The following is a 25757-nucleotide window of genomic DNA, read 5'->3' as shown; positions in this document are numbered from 1 at the left end:
CCCTGGTGTGTATGTTACGCTCTATTAAATTAGCATGACTCCAATATTAAAATAATAACATTTACCTCCACAATAAATGCTTTGGGTTCCAAAATCAATATCTCTCCCCTATAATGCCAAAGTATCATTACAAATAATAAGAGCAAAGTTGTTGCATTATATTGAGCATTTTAAAAAACTCAGAAGGGCATGCACGTATTATAGATTAAATAATTTCATTTGAAATGTCACAGATTCCCACCATAAGTGTTAATAGAGTTACACCGTTAATGTGATTTTTTTTTTCTTTTGGTTCTGTGACAAAAAAAATCGGGAGGCAACTCGGTGATAATGTAAGGAAGAAAGAAAAAGGCAAGTGTGTACTCTTTGTGTTTACAACCATTAAGGAAATGTGTCGTTTCCAATGGAAATTTTAAGACTGAAAAAAGGAAATCCAAGGCAAACTTGCTAAGTAAAGGTTTACCTCATGCTTAATTGCTCGATCGAAGCGTCCTTCATGAGCACAATCAGAGTAACTAAGGCACCAAAGAGTCCTATCTCTCCGCGTCCACAAAGCAAGCCTATTAGTATTCAAAGAATACTCAACACATCAAATCAGAGGGAAAAAAAATCATTGATTTAGGTACACAGATGACAGATGAATTAGTGGACTTAGAAAAAAGGACATAAAATGTTGGAGTGGAGTGATGATTGTATCATCTTTGAGTTGATAGAGTCGAGTCTAAAGGTGAGAACAGAATGATAGGGAACTATACAGCTGAATTGTGAAGGCCCCTGTCATGCTGTCTATGGCCTTATTGGATGAGCTACTCTCAAGGTACTCAGTCTCCATTCAGAGCATGAATCAATGGCTCCTGATTAGATTTCGGGGGGTTACTATGCTGTTTTTGTTTGTTGTGACATCTTCCCTCGCTTTGTGAGGTCTCTGTGCTCCTGCTTGACAAAGGCACCACCTCCTCTGATGGAGGAAGAGAGAAATGGGGAGACAGGAACTGGGGGAGGGGGCTCATTGAAAGGGACCGTCAAGGCTGTTCCTTCTTGTTTCGTGTTATGTTGTGTTCCGTGGCGCTGTTGCGTGAAGCCGTAAATGTAAGCATTAATGTTTTTACGTCTTTGGTGGTATGAAACATTAGCCGTCATGGAGTGCTCATTGAGCATTTGTTAAATATGTATCAGCTGAGAGTATTCGTGTCTGTTCTGAAATGGAATTTAGTTAATTTTTTCTGTCTATTGCAGGATGTTCCTGCCTCTATTAGTCCCTTTTTTGTCCCTGCCTTTCTACTCTATTCAGTGGAGGAATTGGGAAGAGGAACATGATGGAAAAAAGGAAGGCATTTGCAAGTGACGAAGGCTCTCGAGTTTCCAAGTGTTCATTATACCAGAAAATGCAGGTCAGAATGACATCCCGTCCTGTCTTGTCTTCCGACGGCTACTTCAAATGGTGAAAGTCCAAAATGGAGACCAACTATTCCTCACACGTTCTCTGCATGAGCCACATGAAAAACTATTACACTGTTCAGTGCATACTATACTGCAAAATCTTCAGTAACGGAAATTTATAGTGAGAAATGTTTACCAGAAGCTGTGAGAAAATACATCCCTCTACATTCCAGCCAAGGCAAGGCCAAGCCTCACAGCCATCACAAGTAAACTGCCTATGTGATAAGAGGCTGAAAGAATCCGATAAGCTCTAAATCTAAACAGGGCCAAAGCATCTGCCTTAATAATAAATGCGCCATGCTAAAAGGTTACTTGAACTGCCGAATTCAAATTTAATTGAGGCTGTGTGTTGAATAATTAATCCTTTTCCCAGGGAACACAAGGCGCACTGGACAAGCCAATGCTGGGAGCCCAGAGAGACACAGAGAGAGAGCGAGGGAGAGAGGAGAGGGAGAGAAACAGATGCAAAGATGGAGGGGAACAGTGAGGAGTACTGCACCAGCCCTCAGCACCATCCCATGAACTCTGCCAGAATGCGTCCCACTATACAATACAGTCAGGGCATGATGTCATCTGCCACATCATCACCCCGGTAACCAGCCTGCGTGCGCGTGTTTGTGTGCAGAAAGGAATAAAGAAATCAACCTTTCAACAACCGAGCACCGAGGAGAGTGTGAAAAAGGGCAAAGCCAGAAAAGAGAAAGGTATCAAAGCATTAGCAGGGAGAAAGAGAAAAGAAAAAAAAAACGCACCATGAGATGATGTTTGGTAGTTTTGTTGTTATTTTTGCTGTTGTTGGGGTACAAAGCCGGCATAAAGCGGAACGTTTAACGTCTGTCTTTAATGTTAGTATCAGTTTGCCCCCCTCTCGTTCTCCTCCTCCTCCTCCTCTCCTTCGTTTGTAGGTATTTCGGTTGGAGGCGTCTCCTTAGATCTGTGCCTTTTAATGCTGACTGCCGCAAATCTTTTGAGGCCGACTACAAAAGCAAGCTGGCAGTAAACTTTTCCCCCTGAAGGAGAAAGAGAGGAGTGCTGTTTGGGATAGCTTCACTCTGGGGAATCTCCTCCCCAGCAAGGGCTGATGTGAGGGTGCCACTGCCCCTCCTCTGGCCCCGACAGGCCTCCAAACACACACCTGCAACAGCGAGAAAGCCTGTTTGGAGTGGCTGCATGTCAACTGATTATGTTTGGTCCATGCTGATGAATAAGTTAGGGTGCTTTCATGTATTGTTGCTGCATGTTTCTGATATGCCTTACTGCATGCGGCGGAGCACACGGAGTATGAAAACACAATATTATGCATAATCATAGTCGTTTTATTGCAATCAGGCTACACCGCCGCTGTCTGCCCCAACAGCAACTGCAGCCCTGCTCAGTTTTTCAAGGAACCCCCCCTCCTCCTTCCACACTTCTCTCTCTTCCTCCCCTCAGCCCCTCTCTGGGCATAAGGCAGCTCCTCTCCATTGTCGATCTGACTCTGGGCTCTACATTGCTGAGGTGGCGGATTGTGGCGGAGAGATGCCTCTGTCAGGAACGTGCTTATCCTCTCACTCTAGCCACCCTCTTATACATAAAATATCAAACATCTGAGGGACAATATGCTGACCTGCTGTGACCTCCACACATGCGTACGCACACAAAAGGGACACACTCACCCATTTGCACACAGACACACGCAAACACACACACACACACACACACACACACTCTGGAAAACAGAGACACACATACACATGCTCGCACAGATGAATGCTGGCATACAGTGACACACACACACACACACACACACACACACACACACACACACACACACACACACACACACACACACACACACACACACACACGCAAATGCTCAGAGAGCTCAAGTCAGCTCACATCCCCCACTCGTACGTGCCTTGACTTTTTTCCATCACAACCGTATCCCTCAGATGATGTATTTGCGACATCTGGCGGCACTCACTATATTCATGTGTACTGAGATACAACGCGTGTAGGAGGGAGAGAGAAAGAGAGCGCTAGAGAGAGAGAGAGACAGAGAGAGAGAGAGAGAGAAAGAGAGAGAGAAAGAGAGAAAGAGAGAGAAAGAGAGAGAAAGAGCCATGGCTGCCTGAGATGGCACAGCAACTGAGGGAAAGCAAGAAAAAAGAGTGAGGTAGAGCGGGGGAAAGGACCCCTAACCAGGGGTACATAGACGGACGGATTCGTCGGCAAATATACCATCCGTTGCGCACTATAAAAGCCGCGAGCACCTCGAATTCCGCAGCAAAAGGCTTGGGTACCCCCTAGTGGGCGCCCAGTGGCAATCTGGCCCTTTTGGCGTTGTGGGGTGCTGCGGTGGGCTGCCATGAATCCATCAGGGTCAGAGGTCAGCCTTCTTGAGTTGCAGTGACATCATGACAATGGGACACTTCTAGAGCCTCAGAAACACAAGCTGATCCATTCTGCTGAGCTAAGGCACCAGGCCCCTCTTTTCCCACACATTCACACCCTGTGTCAGACAGCGAGAGAGGGAGCGAGCGAGAAAGCAGAGGGGTGAATATGTAGGCCTCACCCCCAGAACCCCCACCCTCTCAGCTCCATCTCTCTCTCTCTTTCTCTCTTTCTTTCTCTCCCTCTCTTTCTTTCAGGAGCTAGATTAAAAGAGATGGCTTAATTCTGTCTAATTATCTACCCTTACCCTCTCCCTGCTTCCTCCCCCTCTTTTTTTCTCCCTCTGCCTATATCTCAGTGCGTGGATACTAATTAGCTGACGTGAACTGTATCTACTATACAAATACACTGTGCAATTATGTGAAAAATGTATATCCCTGCCTTTTAAAACATTATACATTTGTACCACTGGTGTGATCCAGAAATGTTTCTTTTATCCACCGAGGTAGTGCAGAAATAATCCGCCGGCAACTGTCTTTACTGTGGACTAATCAAAACTATGACATTATGACTGATGATATTCATCACACATTATCAAATTGCTCAGATAATTGCAAGACATAAGGGGAAAGCTTGGTGTAAATGCCCTAAACACTGAACGGCACTGTCTTCTAAACCTACAGCATTACTGCAACATTTGAGTCATCACTCTAACTGTATTAGCTTAACAATAAACAATACATTCTACATGTTCATTTGCTTTATGTAATAATACTGCAATCTCTGAGTGTGTACGTATGAATGTAAGCGAGAGCGACTGCGTGCACGTTACATAAGCAGAAATCACATTAATGAGATCATACACTAGTGTTGAAAGTGCTAATTAGTTGCTGGGCTCAGGGTGAGGAAACTAGGCGAGGATCCTAGTGACTTCAACCATTGTTTCCTAATCCCCTTCACACATTCATAATTCATTCTATCATGGACGGCAATGATACAGCAGTGCTCGTTTTGTCTCTTTTCCTTTCTCTCTGGTTGGGGAGATGATGGTTTTCTTTTTTTCCTCTTCGCTCTTTCCTTCTTGCTGTGAGGTTTCACTGCGATCATAATAAAATGTGCGAGAGAGGGATGTTCGCCTCGGGACCCAGCTGTCGGGCCACTTTGACAGCTTCATTTGTGGTGTCGCTCTTTGATCCTTCCTGTCACTGATATCCAACACCACTGAACATATATTTGCCCCCCCCCACCCAAATAAATAAATAAGTCGTGAACTGTGTAGTGCAGAGTCAAGTGAAGCCAGGTTTTCAAGCTAGTTTTGCTACAACTGCTGTGAACTAGCTCGCCTCCACCCCTTTTGCTCTCCCTCCACTGCAGCAATGCATTGACACCCTCAGGGCTGATCCCTTTGTAAATGATCTCTGACGCAAACCCACCTACCCACATACACAAACAAACACACACTAACGCAAGCACAACCCTGTAGAGAAATCACGGCAGAATCCCTCCCAACACTGACTCCCTTTGCATATAGTGCATATTCCCAAAGTGCACCATTACTGCGTGGAAGAGAGTAAGAATGAGCGAGGACAACACTAAGCAAGAGAAAGACAAATACAGATACACCAATACACGAGTTAGGTTGTGATACAGAGAAAAAGAGATAGCAGGAGGGAGAGCCGAAGGGGGACTGATTATGATCGGTGCTGTCAGGTCTAAGATGCTGAGATGACAGAGATATCAGCCATATCTGCTCTCAGTGATACAGATGCTGACAGACAGATATCAGCCCACATTGGCCTCCTACTGCCTGGATGCAACCACCTCAAGAGGAAGTGATGAGCAAACTCTGTCCAATACTGAATGTTAATGTGTAACAAATGGAGGGTTGGTGTGCATGATGCTTTACCAAGAAATAAGTTAGTTTGATTCTCATGGCTTACCTCGTCAGCCTGTCAATATGATTGTGCTGGGTTTTCCATCATGAACTGAATTTGAAAATGTTGATGGATAGTAGATAAAACATCACTTTTTTGGGAAGATGTCATGCACATGTACACAAAGGGAACTCAAAAACCCACAACTATACCACTAACAAAATGTAACAGTGGTTCTGTGGAGTGTCACGGTGGTTAATAATGACTAATTACAGCAGGATTCCTGACAATAAAGTTGACATTTCTCTATTTCTAAATTTGGTAGCCAATGACCTGGACACTATCTCTGACCAAATACAAGTGGCACTGAAGTACAGCTGTGTTGATGCTTGTGTTGTCTATATTAATTACAGTGTCAAGGAGACAACTATGTCTGTTTGAAATTACATCCATATACTACTAAATTACAATGCAAAGATGCTTTTGAAGAAGAGCAATGCCATCTCACTATGTTTTTATTAACACAATTAGAATGAATTGTAACTGATATGATGTGCTCTGTTGCACAATGTTGATACTGACTCTATCTGTAAATGTTCACTGACAACATCTTTTTTGTTCTTGTTCTCTGCCCTCATATCACCTCACCATGATTCAACTTTCAACATTATTCAGGCAGCAATTATGTTTCACTGTGAATGTAATAGGCAAAACAATTTAGTATTACATAAACATGATTTTTAGGAGACAGGGTTGAACAAAAATGGAACAAGAAATGGGAAATAGTCGACTATCTTGCAGTCTCTGATGACAGACTGACTATCCGTTTGGCTCTGTGATATGTTTTTTTTCTGATGGGAAAGATATGAGCCCAATTTGTCCTGTTGCAATCATCTGAACTCTGCATCACTGCTGCAGCAGCATATTTTTACCCCCCAAAATGACTCAATGTTCTTCATTTGCAATTGAACTTAGCAAAATAATGCTGTTTGTCATTGTTGCCACTGCAAGTGTTTTAGATGTCTTCTCAGCCATTCAAAAACAGATAATCGGCCACAGTAATAACTACACCAAAGAGAGGAGAAGCTAACTTTCAATTAAACCAATTGCCATTAATTCATAAAAAAAAAGAAGGAATATTTCAACCCATTTGCTGCAACAATCTTTGGAAAGTACCACATCAGGTTTTAGTTTCAGTAATGCTCAGATTACATCACATATCCTCTGTCAGATATGGACTGAGTGTACATATAGGAGAACCTCTTTGAAATGCCTTTGCTGTTGGCAGGCTCCAAGACTACTGCAGGCATTTCTAGCACTCTACCAAGCATGTGGGCATGAAAACTACATACCCTGCAGATACTCACAAGGAGAGGATGGGTAGACCCTCTAAAACACAACAAAATAAAGAGAAAAGGAATAAGATGGGTTTATGGCTCAACTTTCACTCAGTGTTTTTTCTAAAGGATCTAAGAATGACAGCACATGCACACAAGTGTACTTGTACATCTATCTTTATGAGGAATGGGTTGAATTGTAAACCTTGGGACAGAGGACACTTTGGCTATTCCTCACTTTCTGATATATTGTCAAAGGACTATTTGAGAATTTTTAACACTTGCTTTTACAGTTAGGGATACAATTAAGTTTAGGATAAGGTTTGGGGTTAGGCAGTCAGTTGTGATAGTTGAGGTTAGAGTAAGTCCTGCTGTCTTAATAGTGATATCCTTACAAAGGTACAGTGAGTAACAGTTAGACCACATTTCTATCTAAATCCCTTATATATGTGTGCAGGTGTGTGTTGACAAGGCAGAGAGGAAAAAAGACGAAAGCAAGATGAGACTCACTTTGAGAGATGAATCACCTTTAAACTTCCATTACTTTGTCAGATGTGCATAAGTACAGCACAGAGGGCTGGTAGAAGCTATATAGAGGTCAAAGGGAAAGACCCACTTTGACAGGAAGACCTAGAAGGAGGGTAAAATCTCCAACATCCAGGCTCTTTTGTGAAACGCATATGCAGGAAGCCGCATATGAAGGAGAGTCGAAACATAAAGGGTGCAGAGGGAGGCTAACCTTGAGAACAGTGAGGGGCAGAGGGAAGGTCTACCACACGGTGATAAGAAGGGCTCTTTCAAAGGACTAAAGGAGGAACACTCAGTCGGGAGGACGAGGCAGGCTGACTGATTGCGAGGTACAGCCCAAGGGTCACACTCAGACTCAGTAAGGGCACAGCTGCTGGACTCACATGCACACATGTCAGGTTGCCACTCATTCAGATAAAAACACCAACGTGTCCATTCACACACACACACACAAACAAGCCATACACACACATACACACATACACAAACTGGTCTATACCCCTCTGACCAGCTCTTCATCATTACAAGTCAAACTCAAAATGAAGAGAAGACAGATTACAAAACGGATGGAGTGATAGGAGGCCAGATAGGAAGAGACAGGATGGGGAGCCTCGACAGTAATCTAAATGTCCTTTCCCATGATTGTCATTGGCGTTCTTATAGACTGGCATGTATCAGCACAATATGTCAAATAATACCAGTCACTGTTCAGTCTGCTGTAAAGGGTAGACCTGTTTCCATAATGTCATAGGGGGAAAAACATCTGAAAAGATGCTTCCAGCAAGCCTAGGTCCTGCATCCAAAGAATCCATCAAGATCACTAAATGTCTCCAGTGGCAAATTCAATCAAACAGACTGTTCTTAACAGTCATGACAAAGCAAAGATACAGAGGAAAACAAAGATGTTTTTTTAAAGAAAATGAAGGAGAGAAAGAATTGATTCCTGCAAAGGCAATTCACCTCAGAAGAAAAATTCCAGCGCTTCGCCTTTATGTTTCATTTTTTTTCTTTCTCTCTTTTCCTTTTTCTTTGTCTTCTGTCAAAAACAACTTGGGCTAACATCACAAGCTGTCACATCAAGGCCATCCCCTGCATCTTACAAAAGGGAGAATTCTGCAGTTGGATGGTGAGGCAAAGCTCTCAGACACCATACCATCGTTTACACACATGAGGTGTAAAGAATAAGGAAAAAAAAGCTTTTTCTATTTGAACCAGAGTTTGTGCCCTGAGGACAAACCCATTACGACACAGTAAAGGAAGTTTTCCATGCAATAACTGAACAAATAGATATGGATAGAATGCTCAGCATAGCAAGATATGTAAATTCCAACCTTTTAAGCTATTTAAAAACAATGGAAGAATTTCACCCACTAAGGATTTTATTTTTTCCAATGATTACAATGTCAAGTGATCATTATATGTCAGATACAGTATGCAAGGTTCCCTTGCTTATCAACCAACTTGGAGCATAGCTACAATGTAGCTGCAACTGATCACAACCCAGTGCTATAACAGAGTCTTTCATCATGTCTGAGTGGACACACACAAACTCAAAAAGGCACACACACACACACAAGCTTTCAACATCAGCAAATGCTTTCAACCATCAACATCATAGAAGCCAGATAAATGTGCCCCCTCTTTTGCAACACCCACTGGGGAGGTGAGAGGCCTTGTAGTCAACATGCTGAAAGACTACTCATGATCAAAGACTCAGAAAAACATGACCCATGATGGTTTCTCTGAGAAGATAGCAGGTAAAAGGAGAAAGAGTTGAAAGAAACATAGAGTAAAAAGCTGCAAAGGTGGGGAACCAGAGAGTGGGAGAGTGCAAGCACATATTTGCCATTTGCCATGATAGACAGCCCCCCATATTTACAGTACAGACTGACCCCCAACTGCGGTTATGGTTTGTTCCGAGTTGGAACTGGTTTTTGCTTTATAATAATTAGGGATTTGTTAAGTTACTTGATTACCTATATTGATTAGGGCATTTGGGCCCACTGTGCCCCCAGATGCATAAATATATTTGCATATTGTAATGATTAAAATACAGTGGACTTACTGTATCAAAAAGTGTGGCTTGGCCTCGAAGAAGATAGTAGAATACATGGTCAGATGTAAACACTGGGTGAAAAAGACATCATATCAGTGAGGAAGTTGTTTTGAGACACCAAAGCATTTACAACAGTGAGGTTTAAGGCAATTGTTACACTTTATGCATCTGCTAAAGTCTGCATGGTGTTGTCATCTCCCCAAGTCAGTAAGGACTCCTCTGTGGATGTCCACATGCAACCCAAAATTTGTGTATGTCCACCTCTACAGTACAAGGGCAGTGGTGTCAATGCACTGAACAACAATCTAATCTAATCTAGGTAGACTAAAACCAGACTTGGAAGCAGTATATTAACAATAACTACACTTCTTATTGTGTCATCTGTAGCAGTCCATGTGTCCTACAAAGGAGTATAGTCAAGGTAATGCAATGGCTTTTATGACCCCAGTCATAGGTAGAAGGCACAAGTAATGTCTTATCATTAATGTTGGTCCATCAATCTGTAAAAACAATATTCATTTTGGGAATGATAAGATAGATAGATGATAAAATAATAAACCCAAAACCAACACAAATTTCTTAAACATGAAATGACTAAATGTCTCAGTCTCTTCAAAATAAGTAACTTTATATTTTCAGCATATTTTGGGTTTTCTGCCGAGTCACATAATACTGTAAGCCCAAATTAGAATTTGGTAACAGGAATCAATAAACACACTCGGAATCAGTGTGACTAAAATCCAAACAGAACCCATCTTTAATATTTATGGGGTCCAGGTAGTGAAGGCATGTGAAGTCAGGAAAGTACTGTGGTGTGGAAAGAGGAGGAGAGGAGAGGAGAGGAGAGGAGAGGAGAGGAGAGGAGAGGAGAGGAATGAAGAGTGGGTTGATTCCAGCTCCAATGTTCGCGCTGGCTGTCTATAGATTTGCCAAGACAAGTGTCAAGACAAGTGCACCTCTGTGCTTACCTGTAATGGCACAGGGGCAGGAGGGCGGGACCGACCATTTCAATTCAGCAAAAGCGTGTCTGAGTAGGTCTAAGTGTTAGTGTGTGTGCGTGTGTGCGTGTGTGCGTGTGTGCGTGTGTGTGTGTGTGTGTGTGAGTGATTGGATGTGTGTATTCCTTTTTGAGACAAGAGAGAAAAAAAGAGAGAGAGAGTCATAAAGAAAGGCAAAGAAAAAGTGGAAACAAGTGTAGCGAGAGCTCCTGGACAGAGGGTAGAGGCGCAGAGTACAAAGATGACTGCATTAGAATATGAATCCAGGGCCTTGGCCACTCTTGGCACTTAAAGAGCCCCTAAAGTCAAGTGTCAACTATTATGTGCCATCAGTGGTGACACAGGGTCACAGAGCAGGACAGATGAGGTCAGCAATGGTACTCACCCGCTCTCTCAACATGCACCATTTAGCAGTCCCACAGTGTGCAGAAAGGACTAGCTGTCATTGGGTGGAAAATAGGCTTTCTATCCAGCTTTTTACATTGGATTTTCTTGTACAGGATGAAACACTGTCTGTGATATTCAATTAGGTGACCAGAGTCAATATTTGCATAGACACATTCAGCTAATGATGTGATATTTTACATAATACGTGACATGTGCATTAAAGGCGGTAACATTCACAGATGTACCTCATTTCCCCCGATTAACTATCAAACAGGTACAAATAAAACACACGGGCAACATGCTGAATGTATAAAATGCTTCAGTTGTTTGCTGCTAAACCAGCTCTGTAATTACCTGAAGGATGTTTTAATTGTCGCATGTTCTACTCTTAATATTAGTCAACGCTTTAGCAGCTCTCCGAGTGAGATTGATTGGATAAATCAGTTGGAATTATGGGGAAACAGGAGGCCTGCCAATCAGTGATGTGTGTGTATGATGTGTGTGTTTTCAGCATGTGTGTAGCTGGGGATATGCCAGTGCATGAGCACATGTACAGGTTTTTTGGATGTGTGTGTGCGTTTGTGTGAGCGTGTAAGTACTGTATATAGGGCTGACAGCTGGGCTTGTTCAAAAGGCTTACTGAGCATTCTGCCTGTTTGGGAAGCAACAAGCACAGTCTATCTGAACAGGGATCTAAAACCTGTGTCAACAGCGTAGTACAACTGGTGTAAACAGCCACTGAGTCAACATGCTATCATTCACATACCAATGGAGAAGCAAGCTCTGATATATTTTAGTGTAATATGCTGCAGTGATAGAGATAAGAAAGATGGCAAAAAGACAACTCAATTGGTCACAAGTGAAAAAGAGAGCATTAAGAAAGACTAACACTCCAATTCAGCAGCAGACTTGGGAAGGAAAGATGAGAGAGATGGTGTTTGTGTGTGTGTGTGTGTGTGTGTGTGTGTGTGTGTGTGTTTTGCCTGTGTATAATATTAGTGTGTGTGCAGGTACTACACTTCCTCTTGCATGTGTGTGTGTGTATCGGATTCCAGTGTGTGTACAGGAGTATGACACCATGCCGTGTGTGTGTAGACATGTGTGTCAGTCCATCAGCATGTCGGCGTCACAGCCCTTCACTAAGTCCCAGATTAACAGTGACAGGCAGAGATCCCTCTAATTATCTCTTCCTGGACCACATGCAAATGGCAGAGCCAAGTCGAGAGCAACGATTGGCTGGGGCTGGTTGGGCGCCGCCGACGGGCTAATGAGCCTGGCGACAGGATACAACCTCGTGATGTACCACCAAAACAAACCCTCACCGTCACACAGGAGGACACACACGCGCACGCATGGACATTATGTTTTACGCATTTAGCTGATGCCCTTTTCCAGAATAACTTGAACTGAAGGAGCAAAAATTTGCAAAAATATACGCATGATATTTGGTTGCTGCAAGATATAAAATTGATCTTTTACGCATTTCTGCAGTGGAATAGCCGCCAGGTTGCACTCATGCCCTAGCACATGTACATGGGAAGAATATACATTAAAATTTTGAGTTATTATGTATGTTTGTGCATGTGTTAAACTACGATTACTTATTAAATCAATAGCTATTTCATTGCCAAAGCTGGTAGCGTATGACTGGTGGCATACACAGTACAGCTCTTCCACAGTGCAATACTGATACAGTTTCATTTAGTATTACAGCGTAATCCTTCGATACACTCAACAAACACATTCTGTGAGCTAAAAGATAAAGTAAAGCGTCACCTCCAGACGGTCTGAATAAAGATGGCACATGGAAGAGTGAAAAAAAAAAACCAAAAAACAAGTAGAGAAGGCATACAATGATCGACTGGAACAGACGGTCACAAACTGGTTCTTGACAATGGACTGCTGCAGTCAGCTAAAAAGTCATCTCAGTAAATCAGCAGGAAACATGGCAACAGTGTCAAACAGTCGACCACGTCTTGAACTGAGTCCCAGTCCATCTAAACTGGTTGACAAAACAGGTTCCAGGGGAAAAATATGGAATTATTTTGCTGACAGAGCTCACAAAAACAAATACCCAGTGGACATAACAGAATTTCAAAGAAAAAGTTGCTCCAAAGCTAGCAGAGTCAGGTGAAGCAACAAAAGACAGGAAGGTTGCAAGTGTGGTAACTTAGCAGAGTATCTCGGTGACTATTGTGCTGTGGCATTACTTTGGGTTAGAATTACAAAAATATTGAATTTTTAGCTGAGTGGTATTATTACTGTAGAAGGGTCGCTGTACCAGTGCAAAATTTAACTTGATGTGATATGAGAAGGTTCAGTTGGCATTGAGATGCAAACTTTTTCAAGTAGGATGCATGAGAGATGATGCAGAAACCTCTTATTTCCTTAGAACACAAACCCTTCCTTTAAATGATTAAACTCTGTTTCCTTTTATTTTCAGAGTAACTGAAAAAAAGTAAAATAAGCACAAAAGTTGCTGAATCAAGCACATTTTAAATGTATACAAACCTAGTTTAAATAGCTGCTCAAAAGGTTTGTGTATCAAGTTATCTTGCAAGATGTAGTTCAGCTTTACAAGGCTCCAACCACACTGGCGTCATCCTCAAAATTCTGGCATCATCAAAAGAGAAATTCCTTCCCTCCAATGCCCTTGCCCATATTAAAGACAAAAAACATAGCTTTCTTTTTCTGGGTGGAATACTGTCTTTATTTGCAGCATCAAATACCCCAGTGCATATGAGGAGCCTTGGGACTTGCCATTTTTTAATCAGGAACGGTTGGCTTTGTCATGTCTCTGTTCCATCCAACATTTCTATCCATCCTTGGAGGGTTTTGCAGTAGATTAAGTAGCATTTTCATTTAACTCTGGCATTAGAATCTCTCCAACTATTTATCCATTCGAGGTTTCAAGTTGGAACAATCACAGAGGTTGCTATTTATATTATGAAATTATCTGAAAGTACATTTTTTTAAGAGTGGAATTGGAAAGGTCAGGTGCAGTAAGTTGACAATACTCAAGGGATAACCAGATAATCCTGTTGAGAAGCTTGCCTTGTGGCATAAATACTATGCACTGATAATAATGTCAGTATTAGTGATATTATTTAAATAATTGTGAACAATTGTAACTAATTTTAACCCAGTGGGAGTGGAGATGGGAAAATAGTATGTGAAATAATAATCTGAATGACATGGGAACAGTGGAAATCACAAGAAAAGACATTCTTACTGTATCAGTGTATAGACTTAGAGCTGGACACACTTAGCAGTAGGTATTGCCTACCTGTCATTTCCATTATTTACACTTCACACAAACATATTTCTTGACTTTACTAAAGCAGAATCATACATTGCATAAATTACGATTCATGTGAGTTACAAGAGGAACCTGATAGCACAGGTCAGAGAAAAAAAGTTAGCGTTCAAATGCTGTAACCACCGAGTAAGAAGCAACGTGCAGCAATGACTGATGTCTTGTGTCTCTAGAATGGTTTGACCATGACCACTCTCTGAGAAGATGGATATTCCTCGACCCTCGAGATCGTTTTTAGAGGGACAAGACAAATATTTCAGATGTATCACACTGAGGCATCATGCTGGAGGTGAGAGGAGGTAAGGGGAGAGTGAGAGATAAATACAACAGAGGTGAAAGAGAGGGGGGGGGGAGAGGAAAAGTGCAGCCTGCCTGCCTGGCTGACAGTTGACTCTGTTGGATGTGACTTTCACAGTCTGCTGGCGGTTTGTGTGGAAGCCATCACATCTGTGACTGGCCGTTTGATTAATGAGCCTCTCAGCTTGTCTGTGCAGTTTGAGGAGGGGCCACGGCCTTATCCCAGGCATCACTGATTTATTCGCCTTTGGAGCAAACCTCCAAGCATCATACACACTAAAATGTAATAGTGAACATTCACACACATGCGGGCAGACATATGTACGCCCTCCATGATATGCTTACAGTATACATGTTGGTGCAGTGCAGATGCAGATGCACACAGGCAGGGATGGAAGCAAGCGCGTCCCTCTCCTCCGCCACCTGCTTACGGCTAATGAAAACCTCAATGTGTCAGTGCTGTCCAGGGGTAGCGAAGACAAAACACACCATGTATAACCAAGCAGACAAAAGATGTATTCTGTCTCCACCAACACAAACTCCCATCCCTAGCTGTCAGTCAGTGGAGGGGACACACAAGGGGATCGACGAGAGAAGAAAGAAGCCCTTCCTCAATGACACATCACACTCTCCTGATTTTCAAAAGTGACAAGTCTTTTGAATTCCTGGCCTCGCACGATGGAGAGTGTGATGATGGCTTGAGAGCATTTCTTCTTGTTTCTTTGGCAGCAGCAGCCATGAAATGTCACTCTGGCTAACCTTGAAGCTCTTTTCTCCTGTGTTGTTTAATGCTTCCAAGACTAGGGCAACCAACTGCTCCAAATGGTATGGTAACATCCCCCTTTAAGTCAGATAAATGATTTCAGAAATACTTCCAGGTACATAAATGCACATTAGTGTGTGCATGTGCTCAAAAAAGGCACATGTACTCACACATACACAGACAGAGCCACGCCAACCACGAACACACACTCCCTCATTCCCTGAAGCATAAAGTAAGACCATTAATCCAGACACACTGAGATCCAGCTTCTCCCCAGGTTGATCAGCGTCCGTGGAGGAAGACGAACATTCTGACATATTTGTTTTTATTTTATTCCCTGAGAAAAAGGCCCGCCATATGGCAGCACCCAGGAACAGATGGCGATTGCCCACTTCCTGAAAGCACAAGCGTCTATCGCCGCAATTTAAGGAGCCGCTCAAGCAAGAGAATGCCACAGACTGGCATTTTTCCACAAACTGCTATTGTTATGGACCTGAGGGGTAACAGAAACAATGAGACAATGCAGATGAAATGCTTTAGTGTTCAGTAGTTACATTGTAGCTTACCATATTAAGCTACCAAATCTATGGGTCAATGCTACTAGTGCTCTTTTTACTGTCAATGTGTGCGTAATAAAATCATGGGAATGAGTGCTTGCTCAGAAAAACAGCTGTGAAAATAGCAGAAGTCACAGCATATCTAGCTTAAAATTTACTGCGAGTCAAAGTGTAAAGTCTTCATGTTGTTACACGCAGGTTACATGCAAGTAAGGTTATCTGGAGGAGTAGAACCAGCAGATCAGAGCATGAATGTCCTTGGTTGATATTAGGCCCTTATGATGGAGTGGAAGAACGCCCTGTGACACATGAAGCTTCATCTCTCATACTTGGCTACCCCTTATCAGCCAGGTCAGAGGACCTTCCCTGACACACAGGCACAAGGAAATGGTATCAAAAAGTCACCTTGGCAGATGACACTTAAAACGTGACTTTCATCTGTGGCAGTACTCCACACTTTTTCAAACATTTGTTTTATTTTTCTTGGATGGAAAAGAAAAATGACATAAAAGACTACAGCACATAAAGGCCTTGTAACACAATCACAGTTAGAGGAGAAAGAGAAGGGTCAGCACTGCTGCCATTAATTTCAACCTACAAAGGTGTTAAGTTGCTTTTGACTGTTTTGTACAAAAGTATGCTGAGACAGAGTTACAAGTGTTCACTAAAGAGAATTTCAAGGGGTAACCAAGGACAAAGCAGATGCGCTATCAATTTGTAGATCACTAGCTGAAGAGAAACTATTCAGTTTCATCTGAATCACTTAATACTTTAACTCCATGCCTCTACAACAAAGTGTGGCTCATAACTTGAAGTCAAAGACAGAGGCAATGTGGGCACATTTCAAATCAGTAGATCATGGAAATTAACACCAACCTATTGTGTGCAATTAGTTAAAGGGGAAATGTCAAGTATATATTAAGAATTTTGGCATTTCAAGGAACTTTGCTTTACAACAGCTAAAGGCCTGTGATAAAAGAAGTGAGTCAATGAACAGCCGGATGGTTGATATAAATCTGAAATACACTGTAGACCTGTTGAGGTCTGCCCATGGACTTTGATTTTTGAATCATATATGATGTGGTATTCCTATTGTATACTTCTTTCATAAGTCAGCTTCACAGAAATATCTATCACATAAGCTACGTGGCATGATTTAAGTATTGACAGAGGTGAAAAAGGTGGCGTTAGGAAAAGGAATGCGTTAAAAGTAAGGAAATAGAAAACAAAAAGTAAAAAGGTTATTGAAAAAAATCTTTATAGAAAAGGAATAAAAGACAGTACATATAGCTGCAAATTCAACTTAGGACTTGGTAATGTAGATAAAACTAGGCTGGGAGTGCCAGCAAACTGTCATCCAGTTTTCCTCTCAGTCAGTCAGTTCATCACCCAAGCAAGCAGTAATCCATTCTGAGACCTGTCATTCATCAAAGCAGACCAACAACCAACAGGTTGGCCAGCCTCTCAGCCATATCAGTAAAATATAATTTAGCCTATCATTAATCCAGCAAACTTTTCCACTAATCGCTACTTCTTACATCTCTCATACCAATCAAAAGGCACCTCACAAAGCCAGTCACTTTTTAGCTGGCAAAAAAACCTGGCTAAAAAGTTAGCACACACACAAGTCATCCATCTACCCACTCAAACCACCAGGCCGCCAGGAAGCCAGGTCAGCCAGTCAGCCAGTCAACCCTGGGGGTCTTACGGCAGTATTAATCAGTCTGGTTTCTGCTGAAAAGCTCAATCTGCAGATGATGGATGAGCCATCATGCTGTGGGAGCTGAAGTGACAGGTGACAAAGAAGGACACACACACCTGTATAAATCCACTCTCCCTCCTGTCGGGCTGCGACGTTACACCGTCAAGGTAGCAGGGTGAAAGTGTATGTATATGTGTGTGTGAGAGTGTGTGTGTGCAGGCACAAGTGTCCCAGCATGTGTCCTGCTCTGCTAATGAAGTCATCTGAACAGTGATTTAACAGCCCTGGTTTAAAAGCCTACCGCCCTTAACTCATAGCCTTGCTCCATTAGAATGTGATATAAACCCTGGGCACAATAACTGTCCTGCCACTATAACAATATATAGGAGGCCAGTGGGCCACACTGCTAACTCACACAGTCCGGGGAGCAGGGATAAAAAGAAAAAAAAAAATATTGCGTGTGTACAGGAAAGGGAAGTCATTCAAGGAGACTGAAACTTATAAGATAGAAAATGCAGCTCATCACAAGGTCACAGTGATAGGTGTTTTTGTAGAGTATGGGGGGGGGGGCATTACTAGTAATACCATCAAGTGTGTGAGATATACAATGCAGTTGTTTGTCTAGAAACTGGAGGCAGTAAAAGAGTAATTGTTGTGAAGCCTATGTGAAAAGAGCTGAGGGCACTTCAGCCTGTGGTTATGCAGAAAGCGTTATTCTTATCTGCACTAACAAATGGATCACTGGATCAGACATCGGTGTGCTTATCCCGCGACTGGCCTTCTATAGCTAGAGAGATATTTTTGAGTCAGAGATGAATCTGAGGAAAACTTTGACAGCTTACGCGTCGCCAGCCATGAAACTAACTTCCTGCTCTGTGCGAGTGACTCAGGCAGAACCAAAGCCATTCTCCAAATCCTCCATGAAATCTGCTCCTCTGGCCCAACAAAGAGAGGCTAATGAGGCAAATGACAGAATCTCAGACACTTTGATACTGTGAGATTAGGGTGAATTATATAACCTTTACCCCCTCCCACTCCCACTTCCATCCGTCCTGATACTTTTTTGGTGCCATGTCAGAATTGACTACTCTCTCTCTCCACATCACTCACAATCTCAAACAGAAAGTCCAATCTCCCTCTGTCTCTTCCTATCTGACTTCATATCCGCTTCATTCAATTTCTGTTCATGAATGCCCAAACACTAATTTGGCTCAGTCAAGCAATGACAGTATCTGTTTTAACATGCAACAAAGCAGCACATAAGGGGAGGCAGAATGGAGTATGTGTATGTGGGTGTGGGAAGGAGGGAGGGGGGGGGCAGAGGCATGACGGCGACAAAGCTCGTCACAGCACAGCACAGAGCTGCGTACTTCACCCTTATTAGGCCCGTGTCCTTGGCAGATGCAGAGCTTGCCCTTTGTTAGAAAGGTGTGTGCGTGTTACAATGGCAGTGATTTAGAATGGATTGGGCGTAGGCGTGGAGACAAGGTGCAGTAGCCCCATAGCTCCCTGATAGCTGGCAGCGTGACAGCTGTGAATGGAGAACAGGGAACAGCCTGAAGTATTGCAATCTAATATGTGTCACATACCTGCATAAATATTTATGCCTGTTGCAGAGCAGAACGGGGGGGGGGAGGGGGGGGGGGGGCGGCCGGATGAGGGGAGGATGGGACAAGAGTGGTGGACTTGGGCAAAAAAAAAAAAAAAAAAACTTCAGGTGACTCCACGATCTGACCCGGCAAGTCTTTATCCATCTTCAACTACTTCTGCATCAGTCTGAGGGTCTCAAAAGTACCCAGTGGACAGGCGTAACTCAATTACACATGCTAAAGACAGGATTTCATGATTAAACACACACTGCACACTATAACACTCCAATATCTTCTTTCCAAAGAGTTCTTTCAACAGCTCAGCCTTCATGATAGAAACCACAATGGACAAAACTGAAGTTTAAACCACTGACAAAGAATTATTTGACACCACTGAGTTTGGAAGCTTTCATTTCACAAAAGAGTCCAAAATCGAAACACCAAAAGACACATGCGTATATGTAACAAGTGAAATATTTTACCTGTTGGCCAGCAGACTTTTGAAGGTGACCTGACTCATGCCCTGATAGGCTGGCAGCAGCCTCGGCCAGTCCCATGCCCAGTCGACCACGGCACTCTGTTGATGTATGAGGATAGCGTATTGTTAGTTATTAATCAGGGTTAATACCATCAGTGCATTACCGCTCCAGCTGGGACCCACTAACAAAGGAGGAGGGGGGTCTCCAGCACAGGCCACCGACATCAGGCGATCAATCATGTCCGCACAAGAAGGTTTTTATTCCAATAAGACAGCAATTAATTTATAAATCCATTTGGGGGGATGTAGCCATCATTTATAGAAAGATAAATCAATTTTTGGAGGGAGTCGTTACTCTTCTTGCTATGCCTTTTTTTCTTTCCATCTTCAGTGGCACCCCGCCAACCACCCCCCCACCCCTCCTTTTCTCCCTCTCCATGTTTTACACTCCCTCTCTTTTTCTTAAACACACACATATGCGCACACATGGACAAACACACTTGGCACTATCACCATATTGGGAAAGCAAATAAAAATCTGATTGCTTTGATTGCAAAAATGTCACTCTTAACTCCAGGCTGAGTTTTATTGACAAAAGGAGGAGAACTCCACTCGTTCCATCAATCCATCCAATCCCCCTCTGCTTCTTCCTCATAGGTGATTGATGGATGTAACTTTTTTTCCCTCCTCCCTCCATTTTATTTGACAAACAACACAGGCACCTGAAGCAGAGAAGGCATTTTAATCATTCTCTTAATAGGGTGTTTCTATGCAAAGCTATGCAGCCTCCTGTGATAAGCCGAAAACAGTCCAAGTCTTAGGATTAAAATGTGTCTGTTCTTGAAAAACAATAGCGACAACACTGCAACATTGTAAGGGATCACAAATGTATAAATACATGTGATCCATTTTTTTTTTAAAGTAGAAAGACACACAAGCATATCTTGAGGAAATACCTTTGTTTATTGCTTTGTGTGATGTCAACAGTATTTCCCTTGATAGTAGGAGGGAAAAAAGGGGGGAAGTTGACTATTCTCATAGTGAACCTCAGCTACCTGCAGCTAGACTTAACCCCTTTATAGAGAAAAGAAAATCTACAATTAAATGAACATCATGGTGGCACTCCTGGGGATAAGTTTGGGATAAGAGGGTAAATGGTTCAAAGCCCCAAAGAAGTGCACTTCAAGCCTGCATTCTCCTTTAACATTACTCATTTCTTTATGAAAAAGAAAACTTCTTTCAGCTTTTCACCTTTTCAGCGTTCTTTTCTTCTTGCCAGCCTAACTCCTACTTGGAAAAGGCAGCAACCTACTGGGAATAGGAAAGCCAAGCCCCAGAAAGACCTGACAGCTTCAGAGACAGCCACAGTATCCAGTTCACTAGAGACTCAAACCGCTCCTAACCTTCAACATTAAGCCTCTGGCCTTGGTTAAAGTTAAAATGACACTCTGCATGTCACAAGTACACCTACACAGCACAAAGTCATAAAAAAAATTGAAGAAGCTTACTTGAACAATTGCTAGAATATCAAAGACATTTCATGGAGCTGAAATAAGAATAAATACATTTTTTACTACCTGAATAAACTATGATTATACCGTAACACGGCTTGACTAACCTGATCCAGCTTCTTCTTGCCAATATGGTCAAACTGGTGCAGAGGGTTGAAGCAGGCAGCATCAACATGACTGTGAGAGCCAAGGTCAAAGTTTACCAAGTGAGGAGGATCATTTGGCAAGTCTGTGTTTACACTCAGTTTAGACATCAGTAGTTCCTGTATGATGTAGGGGAGATGTAAGGGGAGAAAGGAACACAGGAGACAGACAAGACTGGTAAGACTGACAAGAGATACTGTGTGATGAAAGTTGTGTACAAGTAAACTTACAATATTCACATTCAAAGGACAGAGCATACTGTCTGATAGTCAGCATACTGATATCTGAAACATTAATAATGACGATGAACATTTCTTCTAATGCCCAGTTTGACTGACCCCCTGAAAGCACAACTTCCTTAAGTGCAGATACTTATACTGCCTTATTACCAGACAAGCACATAGGGAATAATGATCTTCAGTCACATTTTCCCTAATTGATCAGCCTGATTAAAGTAGAAATTAATCAGAGGTGTTTAGAAGTACAGTTATGGCTGCACAGAGTGAAACGAGATATTATGTGTAGATGGAAAGAAGGAGGTTTTCAGACCACCTGTACACTTTCTAATGCTATTTCTGCAACCTTTGCTCTGGTTACGTAGTACAGGTGTACTGCAAGAGTATAAAGTAATGCGTCTATGTACAGTACGTCTTCATGTGTGTGCTCAGGCGTACATGGGCATCCTGGTGTGAATCCACTATATTCCCATCCGTCAGCTTGACGTGGCCTCTGAACCTCCTCTCCCTCCACCTCAACACCAGCCCAGTCTGTCCCTGACCTGCATGCTCTTGCCTTGACCTTGACTGGGTACAGATGCTAGAGCTGCCAGGAGAGGAACTGAGACCATTCTTGGGAATCCCATTCACACTCTATCAAATTGCTATGCAGAGTAATAGCTGTTTTTGGATTACATCAAGAGCAAATGGTGTATATGGTTGATCCTAAATGTAGCATCTTTCTCAGTAAAGTGCCAAAACTGTGCTGACAGCAGTTCCCAACAAAGACACTATTCAGCCGTGGTTGAGTGATTTTCTATAAATGACAGTGTCCAGTCTTTTGATTAAATTATGTAGCTTTCCTGGAAGATATGATTGTTTTTCAAGATTTATGTCCACACTAGTAATTGACAGGCATAAGGCTGGCTGTCAAAAGGGTCGGGAAGTCAAAATATAAAGAGAAATGGTCTAACACATTGTTATTCTTAATCCTTCAGTGGACTTTGTTAATAGTAGATTAACTATTTTCAATCATATCTTGTGATTAACATTATGAGTGTATTGAATAGCGTATGTCTTGTCATGCATAAATATATTGTATAATTAGGAGGAGGATGTTTCAGTTTGATTTCCACTATAAAAGAAATGTGAACTCTCCTACTTGTTATGGAGCCTCCTGAACTGCTAAACATAACTACTTGTAGGTGCTTTTGCATTTAATTTCTAAGAGTCTATGAAACCTTTAAAGCACTTGTTTTACCAACTGTGTACTGTGGGAAAATACCACTAAACTTTCTCTCTCGCCTTCTTCCTCTCTCTGTCTCTATGATACATTAACTCAAATTAATGTGTGCATTTTCTACAGAATAGGTACTTTTTTTTTTCAAACTTTTGAAGTGATGTCAGCTTAAAAGAACAACTTCCACTTGAGTTTCAAGAAATATTGACTGCTCTTTCTCACTCTCCTCACTCTTCTCTCCTCCAAAGAGTTTGATACTGAATCTGGTAACTCCATGTGGCTCCCTCTCCTCTACATGTGGTGAGTGTATAACACAGAAAAATCACTGTAGGTTTGCACCCTTGAGGTCACCTGAACAACAGAAGATCAGAACAAGCAGGCTGCACACAAGCAGCAGCTCTCTTCCCTCTGTCTCCCCCTCCTGAACAGCCTGCGGCCTCAGGCCAGCAGCCACCTAATTGCTGGGGAGAGCGAGTGCTTCCCTACCTCATTGCCTTGGATGATGTGATAGATCTGCCTCAGGTAGTTGCTGCCACCTGCTTTGTGGCAGACCTCCAGCAGCATCAGGCCTATTTTCTGCTCAGTCAGTTCAGCCGCAGCAACTCCTCTCTCCCTTCCTTGCTCAAATACTCTGAGAGAGAATCAGAGATGGGGAAGAGGAGAAGATGGGAGAGAAAACACAAAGACAAAACACAAAGCGGGGAAAACAGAGAGGAGAAGAAACAGGAACAGGGAGAGTGTCAGCTCACATGTAAATTCCACCTCTGGGTAGAGGAAATATTTTCTAGTCTAGAGAGGAATTTGGCCTGAAATTTGGAATTTGCTATATACCAGAAAATTAACAGAATCATGACTCCTGAGTTAACAAACAAAGATGCTTTTTAAAAAAAATTCTAGACAAATCCTTCACTCCAGAGGGCAAATGAACTTAAAATGTAATTTTTGGTGAGGAAAGAAATGACATTCTACTGCAATATCTGAAAACCACACAGTCCAGTCAAGGCTGGGTGAAAATGAGCGAGAAATACAAACAAATTATTAAGGGCCCAGTAACAAAATAATTCTCACTGTTTTCATTACAATTCATGAGATACATTGGACATTTTTACCAAAGGATTCTGCTGCACCAAAGTGATTGGTGTGTGTGTGTTTTTGAGCATCTACAGCCTGTGTGTGTAATTGTATGTCAAGGTCCTCATGCATGTACAGTCGCCAACCCTGGCAGGCGCCCGCATCATTTTCCTGCCCTTCCTGTATGGATGGATATCACACCACCGTCCATCAAATCTTCTCCTTCACATACACTTCCTGTCATTGTTCCCTCTCTCTTTCTCTCTCTCTCTCTCTATCCTTCCCTTTGTAATTATAAGGTGGCAGAAACTGTGTCTCCTGTCAGCCAGCCATTGGCTGTTTGACATTGAGAGTGGCAAAAGAAGAGGAGTCCCGTCTCGTCCATATACATCGCCTCATTCTTTTGCCTGCCGGCCTGGCGGTGGTGTTGTCGGCGATGGTGGCTGTGCATCCGTGTCAGCACCTGCGCTGTATCCTTTCCTGTCCATCACTGTGCAGGTGAAGCAGATGATTGGATTCAGTCAGTGGGGTGATTAATGAGGGCCCCTCCGGATTTGGGACAGCCTATCAATCATGTCATTAGGGCCAATGTGCCCTGAAAGAGGCAGACCTCCGCCAAGGAATAACTGCATTCATCTTCATCTGTGTATGCATCCCGTCAGCCCAGCCAGGGTCACCATGATGGAGAACAATAATCTTCTCCTCTACAAATTACTTTGCAAAGACAAGGTGGGTGCTGTGGCGAGGGGGGTTACAGTTGGGAAAGGAAAGAGGGAAAGTGGGATGAAGGAACAGAGGAGGGCTTGAACAAGGGGCAAATGTTCTTTGAAAAGGGGTTTACTCTGTATATGTGTGTGTGTGAGATGCCAATGAGAGAAGTGCCAGTTGTTTTTGGAGTTATTAAATCCATGACTCGCTCTCTCTCTCTCTCCCTCTCTCCCTCTTTCTGACACTGTATTCTGATTGTTTACAAGCCAGGCGTCACTTCCCTGTGAAGGTTAGTTTAATGAATAGTAATGATCCCACTGAATGCCTCCGACAGGTGATACATAATCACTCTTCTTTCACTTTTCCACTCCACCCCTCACCACCCCTCCACCGCCCCGTCTCCTCTCTTTTTTCTCCCACCCCCTCATGCTCTCTTCCTGTCACGGTAACAGACAGCATTTCCTAGAACTGGCCATAATCCACTCAGTGTTTTTATTTATTTCATATTTTAAAAAATTGTTACGCCACTGAATCACCTTTTTTATGAGGATGGATGCATCCAGAGTTTGTTATGATGAAGTGAGCGACCAGAGACACCATTTCTGGGAACGAGCTACAAAATGCAAAGCCAAAGGTCACAGATCAGCCCAAAATGAAAGCTGTTTTCCCATCACTCCAGCCTGCAGTCCACTCAGACGACATGCCCATCATTTACCACAACAAACACATGTGAGATTCATTGATTTCACTTATGGAGCTTTTCAAAGAAAAATGATCTTGATGATACGATACATCAAAATTTGAATGCTCAATTAAAATGGCCTATCTAAGTTGCATTTTTTCAGTGTTTTATTCAGTATCTATTTTAAACGTCAAATAGCTAAATACACCATCAGTCAGTTTGATCAGTTTTAACCTCCTCCTTCATCAAACTATCAGCCCTCATCGGCCATCTTATTATTGATAAATCACAGAATGCATATATTGGGAAACTGATTTTATAAAAATGTGCTTTTACTGTAAAAATGCTCTCAATAACATGATTACTCTTTTTTTATTGAAGGTTTACATGAATTCACAACTGGGATTAATGGTGTATAATGAACAAATAGCCCTTTTCTGAATGCACAGAATGAATAAAATAAACTACTGTCTGAACCATTCTGACCTTGA

General features: G+C 42.5%; 1 protein-coding gene across 2 annotated transcripts in view; it reads right to left on the bottom strand.

Annotated features, from left to right (window-relative positions):
- The window catches only part of kiaa0825 (KIAA0825 ortholog), a 117349-nt gene that overhangs the window by 45787 nt on the left and 45805 nt on the right, over positions 1–25757 (bottom strand). The window contains exons 20-22 of one of the 2 annotated variants that reach the window (XM_023273714.3): positions 23292–23436; positions 21314–21469; positions 19700–19794 (exon numbers count right to left, since the gene is read on the bottom strand). In XM_023273714.3, the coding sequence (XP_023129482.2) occupies positions 19700–19794; positions 21314–21469; positions 23292–23436 (396 nt within the window). Of the gene's footprint in view, positions 1–19699; positions 19795–21313; positions 21470–23291; positions 23437–23456; positions 24367–25757 lie in introns of those variants that run through there. The other variant, XM_035949718.2, reaches the window with a different exon arrangement.

This window comes from Amphiprion ocellaris, chromosome 6, assembly GCF_022539595.1.
Source record: "Amphiprion ocellaris isolate individual 3 ecotype Okinawa chromosome 6, ASM2253959v1, whole genome shotgun sequence".
NCBI lineage: Eukaryota > Metazoa > Chordata > Actinopteri > Pomacentridae > Amphiprion > Amphiprion ocellaris.
The sequence above is the reverse complement of the archived record's forward strand: the minus strand, read 5'-3'. Positions and strand labels throughout refer to the sequence as shown.